The following is a 19,536-nucleotide window of genomic DNA, read 5'->3' as shown; positions in this document are numbered from 1 at the left end:
ATCAGGAGCTCATTATATAATATTTCGCCACATCTGGGCATCTGAGGGTGGGAGAGTCCATGGGCTTGGGCTACCAGTGACGAGATGGCTTCATTTTAATTGTTAACTGGCTGAAAGACTTCAGACTAAAGTCCTATGCAGAATGTTTCCTTTAAAGAGAAATAAGGTCCTTTAAAGAGAAATAAGGTCGGGTTGCTCACGCCTATAATCCCAGCACTTTGGGAGGCTGAGGCAGGCCAGATCACTTGAGACCAAAAGTTCAAGACCAGCCTGGCCAATAGGAAGAAACCCCATCTCTACTAAAAATACAAAAATTAGCTGGGTGTGGCGGTGCACACCTGTAATCCCAGCTACTCGGGAGGCTGAGGTGCAAGAACTGTCTGAACCGGAGAGGCAGAGGTTGAAGTGAGCCGAGATTGCACCACTGTACCCTAGCCTGGATGACAGAGCGAGACTCTGTCTTTAAAAAAAAAAAAAATGGAGAGAAATGAAAGAAGAGGAAAATTTGACCTGGACGTGGAAGGATGGGGAGAATTTACTTAGGCATCAAGGAAAAAGGAGGACTTTCCAGGTGGGGAAATACTGAAGTAAAGAGGTACAGGCAGAGACATCCAAAGCATGCTCACCAATAAACCCATCTGGCTGAAATACAGCGAATGGGTATAATGAGTGAGACTGTATAAACAGAAAAGAGAAGGAGAGTGTGTCTGTGCTGGGAACTGGCCCATCTCCCCGGATCGCCACCAGCCCTTTTGCCAGTGTTGATGAATCATGAACACAGGGGTTGTATGAGACCCCCATCCTCACCGCCCCTCTGGACCATTCTGGGTTCTGTCATTTTCTAGATTCCCCTGGTAAATTACTTAAACCTCATCTACAAAGCTACACTTCTGTTCCAAGAAACCTTACGCAGCCAATACAAATACCAAAGGGATGTGTAAGCCTCAATGTTATGGTTATATTACGTAACTATTCAGATGTTGGCTGTGGTTGCCAGCCTCACCTCTATTATTGTTGTGCTCTTCCAGCTGAGAGAAGGGTAAACCAGATAAATTTACAATTCACTGACAGAGTGTTTGTTACTATGTTTTGTTACTTACAGTATTATTTAATTATGTATTAATTGATTTAATTAATATCAATTTTGATTTAATATTATGACAATATTAATTGTTAATATGTTACAATATTAATTGTAACAATTAATTATAGTAGTTATTAACAATTATTATAACAATGCAGTAGTTATAAACAATTATTGTTATAATTGTTAACAATATTAATTATAACAATTATTGTAACAGTTATTACAATAACCCTGTATGTTAACTGTTCTCATCCTTATGTTACAATTGAAGAAACTGAGGTTCAGAGAGATTATGGCATTTGCCTAAGGTCAGACAGCTAATAAGGGGTAATATGGTTTCAAACCTAGGAAAGTTGGGCTTTGGAATCTGCCCTATGTATCCAGCAAGCCTTCAATAAACAGCAGTTATTATATAATCTCATTTAATCACTTGTATCTACCCTCTGAGCTAACTTTATTTTTATATATCTACCCTGGATGCAAGAATCTGCCCTATGGGTGGCAAGAAAGGCAGCCTCCCTGTCCCTCCAGAGCAGCACATGAGCGGCTCCTTGCACTGGGGTGATTGTTCTGTCCAACCCCACAGAGTGCAGATGAATTTACTGCAATCTGTCTGGGTACAACCAACGAAAAGGGTATTTCCTAGTTCCCGTAATGGAGGTAAAATGTGGCACGGAGGGATGCAGTGCTGGGTTCCATCCAGGGAAGAGAAGGGTGTGGGAGCTCACCAGGAAGTATAGTATCTCCCCCTTCCCCTTGCCACTAAACTGCCAGAAATTCGAGAGGCCCATGGTAGGACTTTGACACTTTTGGAAAGTCTTAAAAGTACCCCATTAGATATAGGGCATGTTTAGCCATGTACCATATAAAAGTCTTATAAATGTATGTGTATTAAATTTGATGAACTCAAAATAATAAATAACATATGACATTGGACAAGAGGTGGTTGTTCAAAAATAATTATTACATATAACAGCCTGTTATCTTTGCCCCTGTATTGGTGTGTGTTTGCCTCTTGTCTCTAAGAACCACAAATATCCCAGGGTTCTACATGTAATTTTTGTTTGTTTGTTTTTTGTTTTTGTTTTGAGACGGAGTTTCACTCTTGTTGCCCAGGCTGTAGTGCAATAGCGAGATCTCAGCTTACTGCAACCTCCACCTCCTGGGTTCAAGTCATTCTCCTGCCTCAGCCTCCCAAGTAGCTGGGATTACAGGCATGTGCCACCACGCCCAGCTAATTTTGTATTTTTAGTAGAGATGGGGTTTCTCCATGTTGGTCAGGCTGGTCTCGAACTCTCAACCTCAGGTGATCCACCTGCCTCGGCCTCCCAAAGTGCTGGGATTACAGGCGCGAGCTACCACGCCCGGCCTCTACATGTAATTTATGACAGCTCAGTCATACAACGTTTAAGACTCAAGGAGGATGTTTCAGTCATATTAGATTATGGCACAAATGCAGCCGACTGAGTCTCAGTTCCCACAAGCATCCTGCACCCACCTGAACAAGAGGAAAGCTGGACCCCCATGCCTGGAGGACTGTCCTTCTGCACATGAATTACCCTTGAACAGGACACAGTGGAGGAACAAACACACAGGCTCAATGACAGCAGCTTCCTTCCTGCAAGCGTGCCACAGGAACAGAGGCCCAACGCCAAGCAGGCCACACACTCAGGGACTGCATCTCCACGCCCAGGGCATACACACTGATCTAATGTCTGCAGATTCTTCCCCAAAACTGGAAAGCACAAGACTGACTTCTTTTTGCTATAAAACCCATGGGAGGAAAGAGAACATATACTAGAAATACAATACAAATAATAATTTTTATTCTCCATACATTTCCTACTCTTATGTATTTTTGTGAATTGTTTTTAAAAGTGAGAACTTAGCTTTGGGGTCCTATTTGGACTAGTGTTTTTCAACTGTGGGTCATGACCCATTTGTGAGCCATAAATCAATTCAATGGATTATGACCAGCAATTTTTTTTTGAAAGACAGGATCTCACTCTGTCACCCAGGCTAGAGTGCAGTGGTGCAATCAGAGCTCACTGCAACCTTGAACTCCTGGGCTAAGTGATCCCACGACCTCAGCCTCCTGAATAGCTGGAAGACTAGCATTTTAAAATTAAATACAATTGGATAAATTGACAGGGTAGTCCTGTTTCATTGTTTTGTTTATGCATGTGTGTACTGGGTGGCTGTGTAAAATATATTTTTTGAGGGTCACATTCCAAAAAGTATGGAAGCCACTGATTTAGACAAACCCCACTGTATCAGGGGACCCTTGGATGGTCTTGCCAGGCAGTCAGTACCTGGGGTCCTGAGCCAACAGATACTTCCTTCCTCTGCAGATGTATTCCAAGGCCATTTCATTCCCAGGAGGACATTTATGGAAGTCATAAACGGAGGAGGAACAGAAAAAAGCAGAGTCCCCTGCAATCTCTAGATCCTTCATGCTCATGAAACTCTGTCCTAGCACTGTTGAAGGAAGGAGGAAGCCCACCGCCAGTGTTTGTAAAAAGAAAGACACACTTTTTAACTGGATGTCAATGCTGTCAACCATCTTGGGTAGAAAAGAAGGGAACTGCTCCCTTAAAGAGGGAGGAGCAGCGGCCAGCTCCACAGTGCTGACAGTAGCTTAGCCTCTCTCGGTTCACCCCTCCTCAGGCCTCCAGGTCCTCCAGACCTTTGGGATGGCTCAAGGAGACAGGCCTCACCACCCAAGGGCTGGGCAACCAGTGTGAGTAAGTTTGATCGTTACCTAATTTTCTCTTGAGTAGAAAGTGAGAGAGTTGACCAAAAACACTTTGATGTCTGTATCTCTGGGTTCTGAGCCTTTCGCTTACTGCCTTACAAATAGAACTTGTTCATTGATTTGAATTTTGGCAAAGATCCTGATCTTTGGCCCCAAATCCTCTTAACATATTCTTTCATCCAGAACCTCTGTAAAATGGAATATTCTAGATGAGTAAGTTTCCACAAAACTAAGTTTTTTTTGTTTTGTTTTGTTTTTTATCTTATCCATTTTTAAAAAGAAGAAGATAAGAAAACCCTCTAAACCATGGCAGTTCCCCATGGACCACCATGCCCTGCCACCCCCAGGAGCGTCGTGATCAGCTTCACCGCTTTCCCACAGCTCCTCATCCTCCTGGTCTCTGAGCTGCGCTCTGCCTCCCTCTAACCATGTGAGCCATCTGATTCCCACCTCAAGCCTGCTGTTCTCCCAGATATTCAGGTACTTCTTCACCTGTCAAATCCACCTCACCCTCTGAGGGCCACCACAAGGACCTCCTCCTCCATGAAGCCACCCCATCCTCTATTTTATTTCCTCCTTTCTTTACCTCCCTCCCTCTCTCCTTCCTTTTTCCCTTCCTCTCCTTTCCTTCTTTGCCAATCCTCAGCGGTCTCCTCCTCAGCAGTCTAAAAGCTACATCATGGGGTCTTTCCGTGTTATTTGTAACACAGTACTAAGTATATTTTGTTTCTTATTATAATTTGTTCACAGTTTCATCATAAATCTTATGTGTCAAACTTGTTTCTAAGAACTTTAGGACAGAAGTATCATGTACTTCTCGGGTATCATCCCATAACCTAGAGCAGAGGGTCTTCAGAACCATTAAACACAAATGAAAAATAGGAAATTGTTCCTTGTCTGTGTGGAGACATCTTGGCCCACCGTCTTCAGAGAGGACAGGGCATCATACCTTTCTTTTAGAAACTCTTCAAACTCTTTGCAGTTCTTGCGGCCGTTGTTCAGATGCTGGATAATGCTGTCGTAGCCGACGGTGCTGAGGATGTCTGTGCTCTGGGGGAAAGAAAACATAGCATCAGACCAGGAACAGAAGGCAGCCCCGAGGCTGGAGAGAAGATGGGGCAAAAGAGGTGAGAAGCTGGCCATAGAACGTTGCTGACTCACTTTGAGATGGTACAGGGACCCCCTTAGGAGCCTGTCAGGCTTCTCCACCCTCACCCTGGAGATGGAGGAACATGTTTCAGTTCCTTCAAGGAAAATTCCAGGTATCTAGCTAGCCCTGCAACTAGAAATTAGGGAAGTGAATGAATAATCCACCAAACAAGCCACCCAAGTAAGTCAGGGTCACAAGATATTTGGTTCCCTATAGAAACAAAGATAACATCTTTACATACATCCTTGAGTTGTTTTTCAGAAACCAGGACTCTCACCCGATGACAAATGCTGATCACAGTCATGTTGACCTTCGACATACTGGAACCAGGAAACTGATAAAGAAGTTCCAGAAATTCCTAAGCCCCTAACTCACTTTGGAAACCCCCTCATTCCTGCCTTTAAAGGCCCTTGCTTGTAAGCCATCATGCCCCTCTTCCTTGCTTGGTGCCCTGCAATAAATGCCTTTCTTCCTGTAACTGCAAACCTTTGTGTCAGTGTTGGGCTTTGCCGTGCCCAGTGAGCAGATTCAAGTTCAGTTCGGTAACACTTTACCTCCAAGACACCTCCAAGCCGAGAAGAACAATGCAAGAAGTAAGAACACATGTTGTGTGAAACAGTTTTTTAACTGATGAGACTGAAGGGCCACAAAACAGGAAGTGACAGACGAATCACAGGCACAGGGATGAGGGAACTGGCTAGGCTGAGGTCCCTCTGTGGATCCTCTACTCAAGCCCAAAGTCAGGCAAGGAGAGGGAGAAGGAGCTGGGCACCCAGTCCAGCCTTCTGTTATGTGCTTCCTTGCACTGCCGGATGGAAACTGACTGACGCTACAGGACCATGTAACCTGGTGCTATACAATTTTTCTCTATCCTAAAACTTGCCACTGAACTTCACCCTGATAGCTCTTCCTACCACCAGTTAGCACTATTGAGGGTCAAGGGTATCTCCGCAAAAGACAAGCAGCTCTGAGCCAGGAGCCAGGAACCAGGACTCAGGAGTGGGAGAATAGGGCTGTCTGTCCACTGGGAAGCATGAAGCATGCTCTCCGTTGTCATTGGCCCCAATTAGGGGAGAAGGACTATATATGTGTGTGTGTGTGTGTGTGTGTGTGTGTGTGTGTGTGTGTGTGTATATATATATATATTTTTTTTTAAATATAGAGTCTCACTCTATTGCCCAGGCTGGAGTGCAGTGGCACGATCTTGGCTCACTGCAAGCCCCGCTTCCTGGGCTCAAGTAATTTTCCTGCCTCAGCCTCCTGAGTAGCGGAGACTACAGGGATGTGCCACCACATCCAGCTATTTTTTGTAGTTTTAGTAAAGACAAAGGTCTCGCCATGTTGCCCAGACCGGTCTCGAACTCTTGATCTCAAGCAATCTGCCTGTCTTGGCCTCCCAAAGTGCTGAGCGTGAGCCACCATGCCTGGTCAAATTTTTAAATTAGCAACTTATTTATATTTTATTCTACTGTGCTCTCCAAGGTTGGAGGGACCAGGCTAAGTCCCCCAACCAGCAGCCTCAGATGCAGCACATTTTAAAAATCAAGCCAACAAGTCCCCAAACCAACAAATCAGTACATTAAATAACACTCCAAAGTGTTCCCTAAGGAGGCTGGTTCCCTAGTTTCCACCCCCGAATGCATACAATGGGTTGTCTGATTCAGATCACAGTCCCTAAGAGGTTAGTTAGCTGGCCTCTGAATGTGCCCTGGGGAGTTTTGAACTCATCCACCCCATCCCAGCCAAGGCAAGCCAACCCTTCCCAGCCCCAGTTTGCAGAAGGAAGTGTGGTTCCGTATGGGATAAGGGTTTATATATATATATATACACACACTTTAAGTTCTAGGGTACATGTGCACAACATGCAGGTTTGTTACATATGTATACATGTGCCATGTTGGTGTGCTGCACCCGTTAACTCATCATTTACATTAGGTATATCTCCTAATGCTATCCCTCCCCACTCACCCCACCCCATGACAGGCCCTGGTGTGTGATGTTCCCCACCCTGTGTCCAAGTGTTCTCATTGTTCAAGTGTTCTCATTGTTCACTCACCTATGAGTGAGAACATGCGGTGTTTGGTTTTCTTTCCTTGCGATAGTTTGCTCAGAATGATGGTTTCCAGCTTCATCCATGTTCCTACAAAGGTCATGAACTCATCCTTTCTTATGGCTGCATAGTATTCCATGGTGTACATGTGCCACATTTTCTTAATCTAATCTATCATTGATAAACATTTGGGTTGGTTCCAAGTCTTTGCTATTGTGACTAGTGCTGCAATAAACATACGTGTGCATGTGTCTTTATAGCAGCATGATTTATAATCCTTTGGATATATACCCACAGACACTTCTCAAAAGAAGACATTTATGCAGCCAACAAACACATGAAAAAATGCTCATCATCACTGGCCATCAGAGAAATGCAAATCAAAACCACAATGAGATACCACCTCACACCAGTTAGAATGGCGATCATTAAAAAGTCAGGAAACAATAGGTGCTGCAGAGGATGTGGAGAAATAGGAGTACTTTTATACTGTTGGTGGGACTGTAAACTAGTTCAACCATTGTGGAAGACAGTGTGGCGATTCCTCAAGGATCTAGAACTAAGGATAAGGGGTTTCTAAAGATACCTCTCTACCCAGCCCTGGACACTAGAGAAGCAGAATTTGTCTCTTCCATTTGCTGTCACTTATGATGGCCTCGTTGAGCAGACAGCAGTCCCAGAAAGACCCAGTGGACCCAGGCCTGGGGCTGATTTCAACTTGGCACCCTAACAAGCCATTTTTCCTTGCACTTTTTAAATGGATGTATAAAATCATAAAAACTTTTATAGATTATGAATCTAGGTTAGAAATGTTTAATTCTATGCTTTGTAACTGCTGTTTGAGCACAAATTTAGACCTTAGAAAGCCCAAAAAACAACTTCCACCAAAGCCTCATTTGTCCACTGGCCTCCTCCATACATGCCCCTCTGTCTTAGCCAGGAAGGCATCTAACGGCCCCTGAAATACAGCACTCAGCAGCAGCTCTAAGATGATGCTAACATTATCCTCTCCTGAATTCAGATATAGCCCCTCAGTTCCCAGGTTTTCCCGAAGACTTCTCTGAGTAGCCCCATTACTCCCTTCTCTAGGTTCTCAGAGTCCCTAGCATCTGAATTTGTTATTTGCTATCATGCCTGTGAATACCTTTCTGTCCCAACTCTACTGCAAGTGCTTGTAGCTTCTTTCCAGTTTTGAACTACCCCTGCACCCCTCCCAAAAAATCTATCTTAATATTATTCACATCAAAGGCCTACAGTAAAATTCTGGAGAATGAAAAGGCCTGTTGTGCTTGCTGCCAGATGCATTAGAAGAGAACAATGAAAATAGATTCCTGAGTGATGAATGAATGGGTACCAAATGGTCAGTGTCAAAACTGGTTTGTAGACAGGAGTCTTTGCTCTTCCCAGAGAAAGACAAGAGAAAGACACTGAGCTTCCTCTTTTCTTTACTTTTTTTTTTCATTTTGAGACCGGGTCTCACTCTGTCACCCAGGCTGGAGTGCGCCGGCATGAACATGACTCACTGCAGCCTCGATCTCCCAGGCTCGAGCAATCCTTCCACCTTAGCCTCCCAAGTAGCTGGGACTACAAGCACACTACCATACTTGGCTAATTTTTTTTTTTTTTTAGTAGAGGTGAGGTCTCACTATGTTACCCAGGCTGATCTTGAACTTCTGAGCTCAAGCGATCCTCCCGCCTCGGCCTCCCAAAGTGCTGGAATTACAGGAATGAGCCACCAAACTTGGCCCCTTTTTCTTAATTAAGGATGTGGAAACTCTTTGAGTGAGATTGCACGGGTGGAACTAGGCCAGAGTTTCCTGAAAACACAAACCAAAACCACAGACCTCCCAGCTGCCAGCCTTTAAAAAAAACCATAATTGCTGCTTCAGAGGAGTGGCTGGACTACAGAGGCAGCCAAGAAAGGAAATCCCCAGGAGAAAAGAAAGAGTGCTGAAGGTCAAGTTAAAGTGGTGGAGGACTTGGTCTGGAAACTCCTGCCTATGTTACTCAGAGAACACAGGTGGTAAGTTGACTGACAAAAATAAGCATAGAAGGGCCAAGAAAAAGGGCAAGACATCCTCTAGCATATACTATTTGGTATCATGAGTTAACATCTTTTTTAAAAATCATTTAACTCCTTAAAGGGCATCTGGATTATGCCAAAACCATCATCCACAGTAGTTTCCATATTAATACTATTTGAGAAATGTCTGTTAATTATATATCAACTAATATGAAGTACTAAAAAGTTTACAAAGCCAGCATAAGATAGAGTTCCTGCAATCAGTTCCTACCATTCATTCAGAGAGTTAGTAAAAGACATGTACATAAAATAAACATGTGTGCACAAGGAAAATTAGAGACTAGTATATAAGACTATACAAAGAAAATACATAGTGGATGCAGTAGACAGGAAAGGACAGGATAGGGTCATCAGAGAAGAGAATAAATAAAATTTAAATTGAGTTTTTTAAAACTGCTAGCACCGGCCAGGCACAGTGGCTTATGCCTATAATCCCAGTACTTTAGGAGGCCAAGGCAGGCGGATCACTTGAGGCCAGGAATTCAAGACCAGCCTGGTCAATATGGTGAAACCCCATCTCTGCTAAAATACAAAAATCAGCTGGGTGTGGTGGCGCATGCCTGTAGTCCCAGCTACTCAAGAGGCTGAGGCAGGAAAATCTCTTGAACCCGGGAGGCGAAGGTTGCAGTGAGCCGAAATTGTGCCACTGCACTCCAGCCTGGGTGACAGAGAGAGACTCCATCTCCAAAAAAAAGAAAAGAAAAGAAACAGATATCTGAAAAGCCCTATATGTTTAAGGAAATCGAATACGTAATTTGACATTTTCCCACAAAGAAAACATTAGACCCAGATGAATTCACTGTTGAATTCTATCAAACATTTAAGGAAAAAAGTAACACTAATTGCATTCAAACTCTTTCAGCAAATAGAAAAATACTTCTCAACTTGTTTTATGAGACTTGCAAAATCCCGTTACCAAAAAAGACAAGGGCATTATTTTAAAAAAATAATAAAGAATATTACAGAAAAATATCTCTCATAAACAGAGATGTAAAAACCTTTGCCAAAAAGTATAACACATTATGATCAAGTGGTAGCTCAATAACACAAGTTAAACTTTTTTTTTTTTTTTTTGAGACAGAGTCTCCATCTGTCGCCCAGGCTAGAATGCAGTGGCACGATCTCACTCACTACAACTTCTCCCTCCTGGGTTCAAGCCATTCTCCATCCTCAGCCTCCCAAGTAGCTGGGGTTACAGTCACATGCCACCACACCCAGCTAATTTTTGTATTTTTTTTTAGTAGAGACAAGGTTTCACCATGTTGGCCAGGCTGGTCTCAAACTCCTGACCTCAAGTGACCCACCTACCTCGGCCTCCCAAAGTTCTGGGATTACAGGCATGAGCCACCATGCCTGGCCTAGTTTAACTTTTGAACGTCAATTAATATAACTCACCATATTAACAGAAAAATATAAGAAAAGTCATATAATCATTTTACAAGATGCAGAAAAAGGATTTGAAAAACTTCAATACCACCTCACAATAGAAAATCAACAAATCATTAAGAGAACGGAATGTCCTCAATCTGACATATAGTATCTACAAAAAGCCTATAGCTAACAGCCTACTTAAGGTGAAAGATGGAATACTTTCTTCCTAAGATCAGGAACAAGGCAAGGATGTCTGCTCTCACTACTTCTATTCAACACACTGAAAGTCCCAGCCAGTGCTAGGCAAGTAAAAGAAATAAAGAACATACATACTGGAAAGGAAAAAGTAAAACTTCCTTATTTTTAGACAACATGATTATGGACAGAAAATTCTAAGAAGTTTACAAAAAAGTTACTAAAACTAGTAAGTTTAACAATGTTGCAGGACACAAGGTCAATACACAAAAATCTATTGTGTTTCTATATACCAGTGGCAAAAAAGGAAAGAAAAAAGTGTAAACATTTATTTATAATGGCATAATAAAGATAAAGTATACAGGAATAACACAAGAAGTTTTGCAAGATTTCTTCACTGAAAATTACAAAAGGTACAGCTAAAAGAAATGGAAGAAGACCTAAATAAAGGTAGATATATACCATGTTTGTGGATTGAAGGAGTGAATATTGTTAAAATACCAATTTCCCCAAATTGATCTATAGATCCAACACGATCCCAACAAAATCCCGAAAGTCTTTTCTGTAGAAATTTGCAAGTCAAGCCTAAAATTTATAAAGAATTACCAAGGACCTAGAATAGGCAAAAGAAAAAAACAATTTTTAAGAAGAACAAAGTTGGAGGACTGATACCACCTGACTTTGAAACTTTTTTTGATCCGGGTGTGGTGGTGCACACCCCCACCTGTAGTCCCAGCTCCTCAGGAGGCTGAAGGAGGAGACTTGCTTGAGCCCAGGAGGTTGAGTCTGCAGTGAGCTTTGCACCACTGCACTCCAACGTGGATGACAGAGCAAGAGCCTGCCTCAACAACAACCGAAAACCAACTTTTTTTGAAGCTGTGGTAATAGAAACAGTATGTACCTTTCAGAGGACAGACAAATAGACCAATGGAACAGAATAGAATGCAGAAACAGTTTTTTAAAAAAAAGTTTAGGCCGGGCGCGGTGGCTCAAGCCTGTAATCCCAGCACTTTGGGAGGCCGAGACGGGCGGATCACGAGGTCAGGAGATCGAGACCATCCTGGCTAACACGGTGAAACCCCGTCTCTACTAAAAATACAAAAACTAGCCGGGCGAGGTGGCGGGCGCCTGTAGTCCCAGCTACTCGGGAGGCTGAGGCAGGAGAATGGCGTAAACCCGGGAGGTGGAGCTTGCAGTGAGCTGAGATCCGGCCACTGCACTCCAGTCCGGGCGACAGAGCGAGACTCCGCCTCAAAAAAAAAAAAAAAAAAAAAAGTTTAACCTGTGTATTTCCTTATATATGGTCAACTGACTTTCAACAAAGTTGCCAAAGCTATTGAATGGGAAAATGGTAGTCTTTCCAACAAAGGCTCTGGAATACGCAGGCTCGGGAATAGCAGGCTCTGGAAAAACTGCGTAAACTTGCTGGGGGGAAAGCCTCTACTCATTCCATGCTGCAGGGCCTCTGATAACTTATTTCTATGCTCCTTTTCACCTCTTCTATCCTCCCATGGCCTCTGGGCAGAAGGGTAAGGAGTAGAGGGGAAGCAAACAGCACCTGCAGTCTCCAAAGCCACCGTCAGGGTTATAGGTCCTGCTGCTGAGCATCCACACATCTAGTTCTGTGCTGCTTCTCCAGCCCGCTCCTCTTATGATGTCTGTTATACAACCTCTATAGACGTGGGCTCCAGGGATTAGCAGGCTAGAATCACTCAGGCGGCTTGTTAAACACGCAGACCCCTCAGTCCCACCCCAGCCCTGCTAATTCTGAACCTGGGGCGGGGCACGGCAGTCTCTACCTTTCTATACACCTTCCAAGTGACTTGGAATGCAGTTTGACAATTGTGGCCATTCAAAATATAAAAGACTAAAAGAACCATCATGGTTCCTGCTGAGAGGAGCTTATAAGAGGAAGAAAGCAGGATGCAAGCCTGTGAAAATAAAGAAGACTACAGAATGGGGAGGTGAGAGAATGTCAGAAATACAAAGAAAAGGCCAGAGAAGACCCTCCGTGGTTTGCATTTCATTTTTTAAAAAACCTCCAATCTTGAGTAAAACATGCAAGTTGGCAATGATGGCTTTTGGAAGCCCAGAGAGCCCCATTAGAACAGGGAGGAGGCCAGTTACTTTGCATCTCATACAAAGGCTGCAGTTTATTTGGTGCCTGGGCATAGGGTGCATAAGTGCGCTGCACTTTGCATTAAAGAACTACATGTTCCACAAGCACAGTGAGACAGGAGGCCTTTCTATGTTTTACAGGTGGAGGAAACAAAGCTCTAGAAGTTTTCCTTATTTGCTTTCGTTATCACTGCTTCCAACCACTATGAAAAATTTTAATTCTTAACTAACAATATTATCCAAATCTCTCAGTTATTTATTAAGAGCTATAAAACATTGGACTTGGGATAAACCACAAAGTTCATTTTACCTCCCTATGCTGTCAACCTTGATCTTTCTTTCCTGTTTACTTACCACTCTATGAGGTAAAACCAAATGGATCAAATTCTGCATATATGGATTATTATTAATTAATATTAATAATTATATTTAGGGCCAGGCACGGTGGCTCATGCCTATAATCTCAGCACTTTGGGAGGCCAAGGTGGGCAGATCATGAGGTCAGGAGTTCGAGACCAGCCTGGCCAACATAGTGAAACCTTGTCTTTACTACAAATACAAAAATTAGCCAGGCATGGTGGCGCGTACCTGTAGTCCCACATACTCAGGAGGCTGAGGCAGGAGAATCGCTTAAACTCGGAAGGTGGAGGTTGTGATGAGCCAAGATCATGCCACTGCACTCCAGCCTGGACAATAGAGTGAGACTCTGCCTTAAAATAAAAAACAAAAATACGTCTAATATACATTGAGTACTTGCTGTGTGCCAAATAGCATATCAAGTATTTTGCATGGAATATCTTGTTGAATCCTTACCACAATGCTATGACATAGGTATCATTATTAAATATCTTCCTATAAAGGACAGACCATTGAGGCTCAAAATCTATATTTTGAAACAGACTATAGTCTGAATTTTTAAACCATTCAACTACATAGCTTCCCTTATTTGAGGAACAAGGACCATATCTAACTCTTTGTCCATTGGTCCATTTCCTTGCAATTCTAGATGCAACACACCCAGGCTTTCATGCTACACTTCGGTTTGAGTGGCAGTTCTACCATTCACATACTATGTGACTTTGAGCTAAAGACTCAATCTCTCTCACTGTTAATTTACTAGACGGTAAAATGGGGAATATTGGAAGGATTAAAGGAGGTCACATGCTTTGAGTTTGTCAACTGCTTCAAGAATTAAAAGAATGAAGAAGATAAATTTGGATTTTTCAAGACCAGGCACGTTAGCAAAAAAGGATGTGTTTGGACCCTGTGAATTTTTTCATTGAAAGCAAACAATGGTGAAATAAACGTAGTCTGTTAGACATTCAAAAATGTGTGTATTGTCATCTGGGAAGGAGTTGGAGACGTGTCAGATATATATACCTTAGCAAAGGATATGAAAACGACTGTTAGCACGTCGGTATGTTCAGCCATGTTCTCCCAAGCCTAAGGTCAAAGTCACTATAATGGTTGTGTCCCTCCGCCTTCTTAAATAACGGTAGTGGACAGTGCAGACAAGCATGAAATTCCACCCCAGTTCCTGCTTCAGTGTTATTCCACAAACCTACAATCTGCCCACCTCGCCTCCTACAACCCTCAAAAATCCTCGGCGTCATCTAGGCTAGATTCACACTTGACATTTTCATATGTCTAAATGTCCGTACCCTCAAGTCAGCAGGTAATTTAAAAAGGCAACTTCACTCGATTCAAAATAAGTTAAGTGAAAGTAGAACCTCAGAAAACGTGCAACCCAAGAACACATTAGAAGAAAAAAAAAAAAATGGAAGAATATGTACAACCCAAACACTGAAAGTAATTTTCTTCTTAGCACTTTTCTACATTTTCTAAACTTTCTACAATAGACTTACACTGTGTTTATAACCTGAAGTCTTTCTCCCTACCTCCATCCCTTAATGGCGAATTGAACTTTTTTGTTTGTCGCACATCTGTTACCAAGCCACACTGAAAAAACACATGATCCACAGCAACAACAGAAAACAGGCAGGGGCCCAATGAAGAAACTGGAGATTTGTAAGAATTTCTGTAACAGAAAAAGCAGATGGGACTAGATAGACAGAGGTCGGAAGACAGTATTCCAACCCAGACAAGACAGAGAAGGAAGTACGCAAACTTTTCCAACACAATCCTAGAACTGAAGCCCCAAGCTCTCCATCAGCAGGGGCTGAAATTGGAGCTGCCTCAGAGAAATCGGCAGGGTGTTTGGAGGTCACTGGGAACCCAGCCAGTGATCTGCCCCACTCCAGGAGGAAGCAGAGCAGCTGGTTCTGACATTTGTGCCAAGGTTGCAGTTGGTCCGAGGACTCCACCCCGCAACAGGCGCCTAACATGGGCATGAAAACTAGAACAGCAAAGGCGCTGGCCCCAGCAGTCTTCAAAGCTTCCACAGTAAAATGTTACAGAAAAAAAGGATAAGCACAGCTCTGAGGCCCTCTAAATGCCCTCCACTTCCTGGGCAATGCCTTTCCCAACTTCTCACGACAGACAGAGATAAAAATATCAGAAATTGTTAATACAAGTATCTACTTAGAAAACCAGAGATTAAAGTGAAAAACTGGGAACAAAATATAAATATACAAAAAAGCAACAGCCTTCTTATATGTTAACAATAACCTTTTAAAATGTAATTTAAGGGAGGCCGAGATGAGTGGATCACAAGGTCAGGAGATCGAGACCATCCTGGCTAACACAGTGAAACTCTGGCGCTACTAAAAATACAAAAAATTAGCCGGGCGTGGTGGCAGGTGCCTGTAGTCCCAGCTACTTGGGAGGCTGAGGCAGGAAAATGGCGTGAACCCAGGAGGCGGAGCTTGCAGTGAGCCGAGATTGTACCACTGCACTCCAGCTTGGGCAACAGAGCCAGACTCCATCTCAAAAAAAAAGGTAATTTAAAATACAAAGATCCTATTCAAAATGCCAACAAAATCTTTAAAATGCCTAGAAATAAGTCTTTTTTTTAAGTGAAAACAAGTTTATTAGAAAAGTAAAGGAATAAAAGAATAGTTACTCCATAGGCAGAGCAGCCTAGAAATAAATCTTTTTGAAGCAATACTACCAAACATTGCCAAAGAACACAAAGAAAGACCTCAATACAGCCTAGAAATAAGTCCTAGATGAAGATGGGAAAATCCAATACCGGAAAGAGTCAGTTCTACCCAAATAAATCTAGAAAGTTAAAACAATTCCAATTAAAATCAAAATTCTGGGATTTCTTTTTAAATTTAAATGATCTGCCACCACACCAAGCCAACTTAAGTGATTTTGGACACAATATTTTGACTACGTACTCCTAGCCAAAGATTTTTTTAAAAAGTACAAATATGAAACTCTAGCTTGTTTTCACAACGGTATGGTTAGCAATTCTGAAACTGCTTATTGTGGATAATGGGAGCCAGGTTTGTCATAGAAAAAGGAACAGTGGCATGCTGGAGCTGGCTTACTTAGTAAGAATCAATCGTACACATCTCTTTCTAATTCTCCATTCAGTAATGTCATGTTGCTAGCTTGAAACTGGCCATGGAAGGGAGCTTTTATACCATGAATGCTGGCAAACATTGCCTATCAGGCTTTTTATCTACTGGAGAACCAGTTGTTAAACATCTGCCAGCACACCACTAGAAGGGAATGGAAACTACAAGTGAAGGAAGGCTAGAATAAACGCTATGATGTTGAAATGGAATTAGAGGTGTCATCATACATAAATGTATTTCCTAGCTCTGTCTGTTGGGAAATCCGGGAAACATACAAATTGCAATGAGCTTCCCTAGAGCACAAATCTTAGTTTCTTTTTTTTTTTTTTTTTTGAGACGGAGTCTCGCTCTGTTGCCCAGGCTGGAGTGCAGTGGCTGGATCTCAGCTCACTGCAAGCTCCACCTCCCGAGTTTACACCATTCTCCTGCCTCAGCCTCCCGAGTAGCTGGGACTACATACAGGCGCCCACCACCTCACCGGCTAGTCTTTTTTTTTTTTTTTTTTTTTTTTGTATTTTTTAGTAGAGATGGGATTTCACCGTGTTAGCCAGGATGGTCTCGATCTCCTGACCTCGTGATCCGCCCGTCTCGGCCTCCCAAAGTGCTGGGATTACAGGCTTGAGCCACCGCGCCGAGCCACAAATCTTAGTTTCTAAATATTATTCTCTGCTTAATGGAACCAGGACTCTTTGGAGAAATGGCAGATTCCAGAACTGGGGCAGGGAAATTACCTATTAAGCCTGTAACATTTTGTTCCAGTTAACATGGAAGCGCTCAAAGAATGATGAGGATATATCAAAGGGAAATAGGATCCAGTTTAAAGGAGCTTCCCACTATCCAAATCTAGGACAATTTGGACATCAAGATTAATAATGATGGTAATGGTCGAGCATGGTGGCTCATGCCTGTAATCCCAGCACTTTGAGAGGCCGAGGCGGGCAGATCACTTGAGATCAGGAGTTCGAGACCTGCCTGATCAACATGGCAAAACCTCTTCTCTATTAAAAATACAAAAATTAGCTGGGCATGGTGGCGCATGCCTGTAATCCCAGCTACTCAGTAGGCTGAGGCAGAAGAATCGCTTGAACCTGGGAGGCGGAGGTTGCAGTGAGCCGAGATCATGCCACTGCACTCCAGCCTGGGCGACAGAGTGAGACTACATCTCCAAAAAAAAGAAAAATAAAAGATGGTAACATATTATAATGCATTAAATAAAATAAGAATCCATGAATCCACACTAACATGGTGGGGAGGGGAGACTTCCTTACAGTAGAATGCCAGTTTTATTATGTAGATAGAATTAGAAAACCACCATACAAAGATTTATACGTGAATCTTCACAGCAGCTCGATTTGTAATAGCCAAATACTTGAAACAACCCAAATGTTCATTAATAAGTCCAGGCTGAGTGCAGTGGCTCATGCCTGTAATCCCAGCACTTTGGGCGGCCAGGGTAGGTGGATCTCTTGAGTCCAGGAGTTCAAGACCAGCCTGGGCAACGTGACTAAACCCCGTCTCTACAAAAAATATAAAAATTAGGCCGGGCGCGGTGGCTCAAGCCTGTAATCCCAGCACTTTGGGAGGCCGAGACGGGCGGATCACGAGGTCAGGAGATCGAGACCATCCTGGCTAACACAGTGAAACCCCGTCTCTACTAAAAATACAAAAAAAAAAAAACTAGCCGGGCGAGGTGGCGGCGCCTGTAGTCCCAGCTACTTGGGAGGCTGAGGCAGGAGAATGGCGTGAATCCAGGAGGCGGAGCTTGCAGTGAGCTGAGATCTGGCCACTGCACTCCAGCCTGGGTGACAGAGCGAGACTCCGTCTCAAAAAAAAAAAAAAAAAAAAATTAGTCGGCCGGGCACAGTGGCTCACACCTGTAATCCCAGCACTTTGGGAGGCCAAGATGGGCAGATCACGAGGTCAGGAGATCGAAACCATCCTGGCTAACACGGTGAAACCCCGTCTGTACTAAAAACACAAAAAATTAGCTGGGTGTGGTGGTGGGCGCCTGTAGTCCCAGCTACTCAGGAGGCTGAGGCAGGAGAACGGCGTGAACCCGGGAGGCGGAGCTTGCAGTGAGCCAAGATCTCGCCACTGCACTTAGCCTGGGCAACAGAGCAAGACTCTGTCTCAAAAAAAAAAAAAAAAAATTAGCCAGGCATGATGGCACAGGCTTATAGTCCCAGCTACTCAGGAGGCTGAGATAGGAGGATGGCTTGAGCCAGGAGGTGGAGGTTGCAATGAGCCATGACTGCGCCACTGCACTCAAGCCTAGGTGACAGAGTAATACCCTGTCTCAAAAAAAACAAGTCTATGAATAAACAGTGATATGTCCATAAAAATAGAATACTATTCACTAATAGAAAAGAATAAACTATTAATACATACAACAACATGGATAAATCTCAAAATAAGTATAAGTGAAAGAAGCCAAGTGAACAAAAGTACTTACTGTGCTCCAATTTTACAAATTCTAGAAAATGCAACTAATCTATCATGACAGCAGATCAGTGGCTGCCTGGGAAGGGTATGATGTGGAGGGAGAGATGTCAAAGGGCCATGAGGAAACTAGCGGGGAGTAATGAACAGGTTCACTATCTTCATCATGGCGATTTCATGAAGGTAATACACATGTCAAAACCTACCAAACTGGCCGGGCACAGTGGCTCACACCTGTAATTCCAGCACTTTGGGAGGCCGAGGCAGGCTGATCACCTGAGTTTGGGAGTTCAAGACCAGCCTGACCAACACGGAGAAACCCCAACTCTACTAAAAATACAAAATTAGCCAGGCATGGTGGCACACACCTGTAATCCCAGCTACTCAGGAGGCTGAGGCAGGAGAATCGCTTGAACCTGGGAAGCAGAGGTTGCAGTGAGCCGAGATTACGCCATTGTGCTCTAGCCTGGACAACAAGAGCGAAATTCCGCCTCAAACAACAACAACAACAACAACAACAAACCTATCAAATCATACACTTAAAACATAGGTATGTAACTATATATCAAGTGTTCTTCAACAAAGTTGGGAAAAAATTTTAATCACCACTTGGCAACTGTCTTAGCAATCATTGATTAAGGCAAGAATTTTTCATGGATGTTAAGACTAATGGATTTAGTATTCATTTGAGAAGAAACTGGATATTTATGTGGTTTCAAAATATTTCCCCTGAAGATATTTATTAATAATAAAGGGGAAATCAGTAATTTCACAATTGAGAAACCTAGAAAATAACACTATGC

At 43.0% G+C, this 19,536-nt stretch overlaps 1 protein-coding gene across 2 annotated transcripts in view; it reads right to left on the bottom strand.

The window, feature by feature from the left end:
• PSTPIP2 (proline-serine-threonine phosphatase interacting protein 2) overlaps positions 1-19,536 on the bottom strand; it is a 101,560-nt gene that overhangs the window by 55,351 nt on the left and 26,673 nt on the right. For both annotated transcript variants that reach the window (XM_033177852.1, XM_033177851.1), the window contains exon 2: positions 4,792-4,892. In XM_033177852.1, coding sequence (XP_033033743.1) covers positions 4,792-4,892 — 101 coding nt within the window. The remainder of the gene's footprint in view (positions 1-4,791; positions 4,893-19,536) is intronic.

The sequence above is a fragment of the Trachypithecus francoisi genome, unplaced genomic scaffold (assembly GCF_009764315.1).
Source record: "Trachypithecus francoisi isolate TF-2019V2 unplaced genomic scaffold, Tfra_2.0 Lachesis_group19, whole genome shotgun sequence".
NCBI classification, from domain to species: domain Eukaryota; kingdom Metazoa; phylum Chordata; class Mammalia; order Primates; family Cercopithecidae; genus Trachypithecus; species Trachypithecus francoisi.
This window is presented reverse-complemented; position numbering and strand designations above follow the sequence as displayed.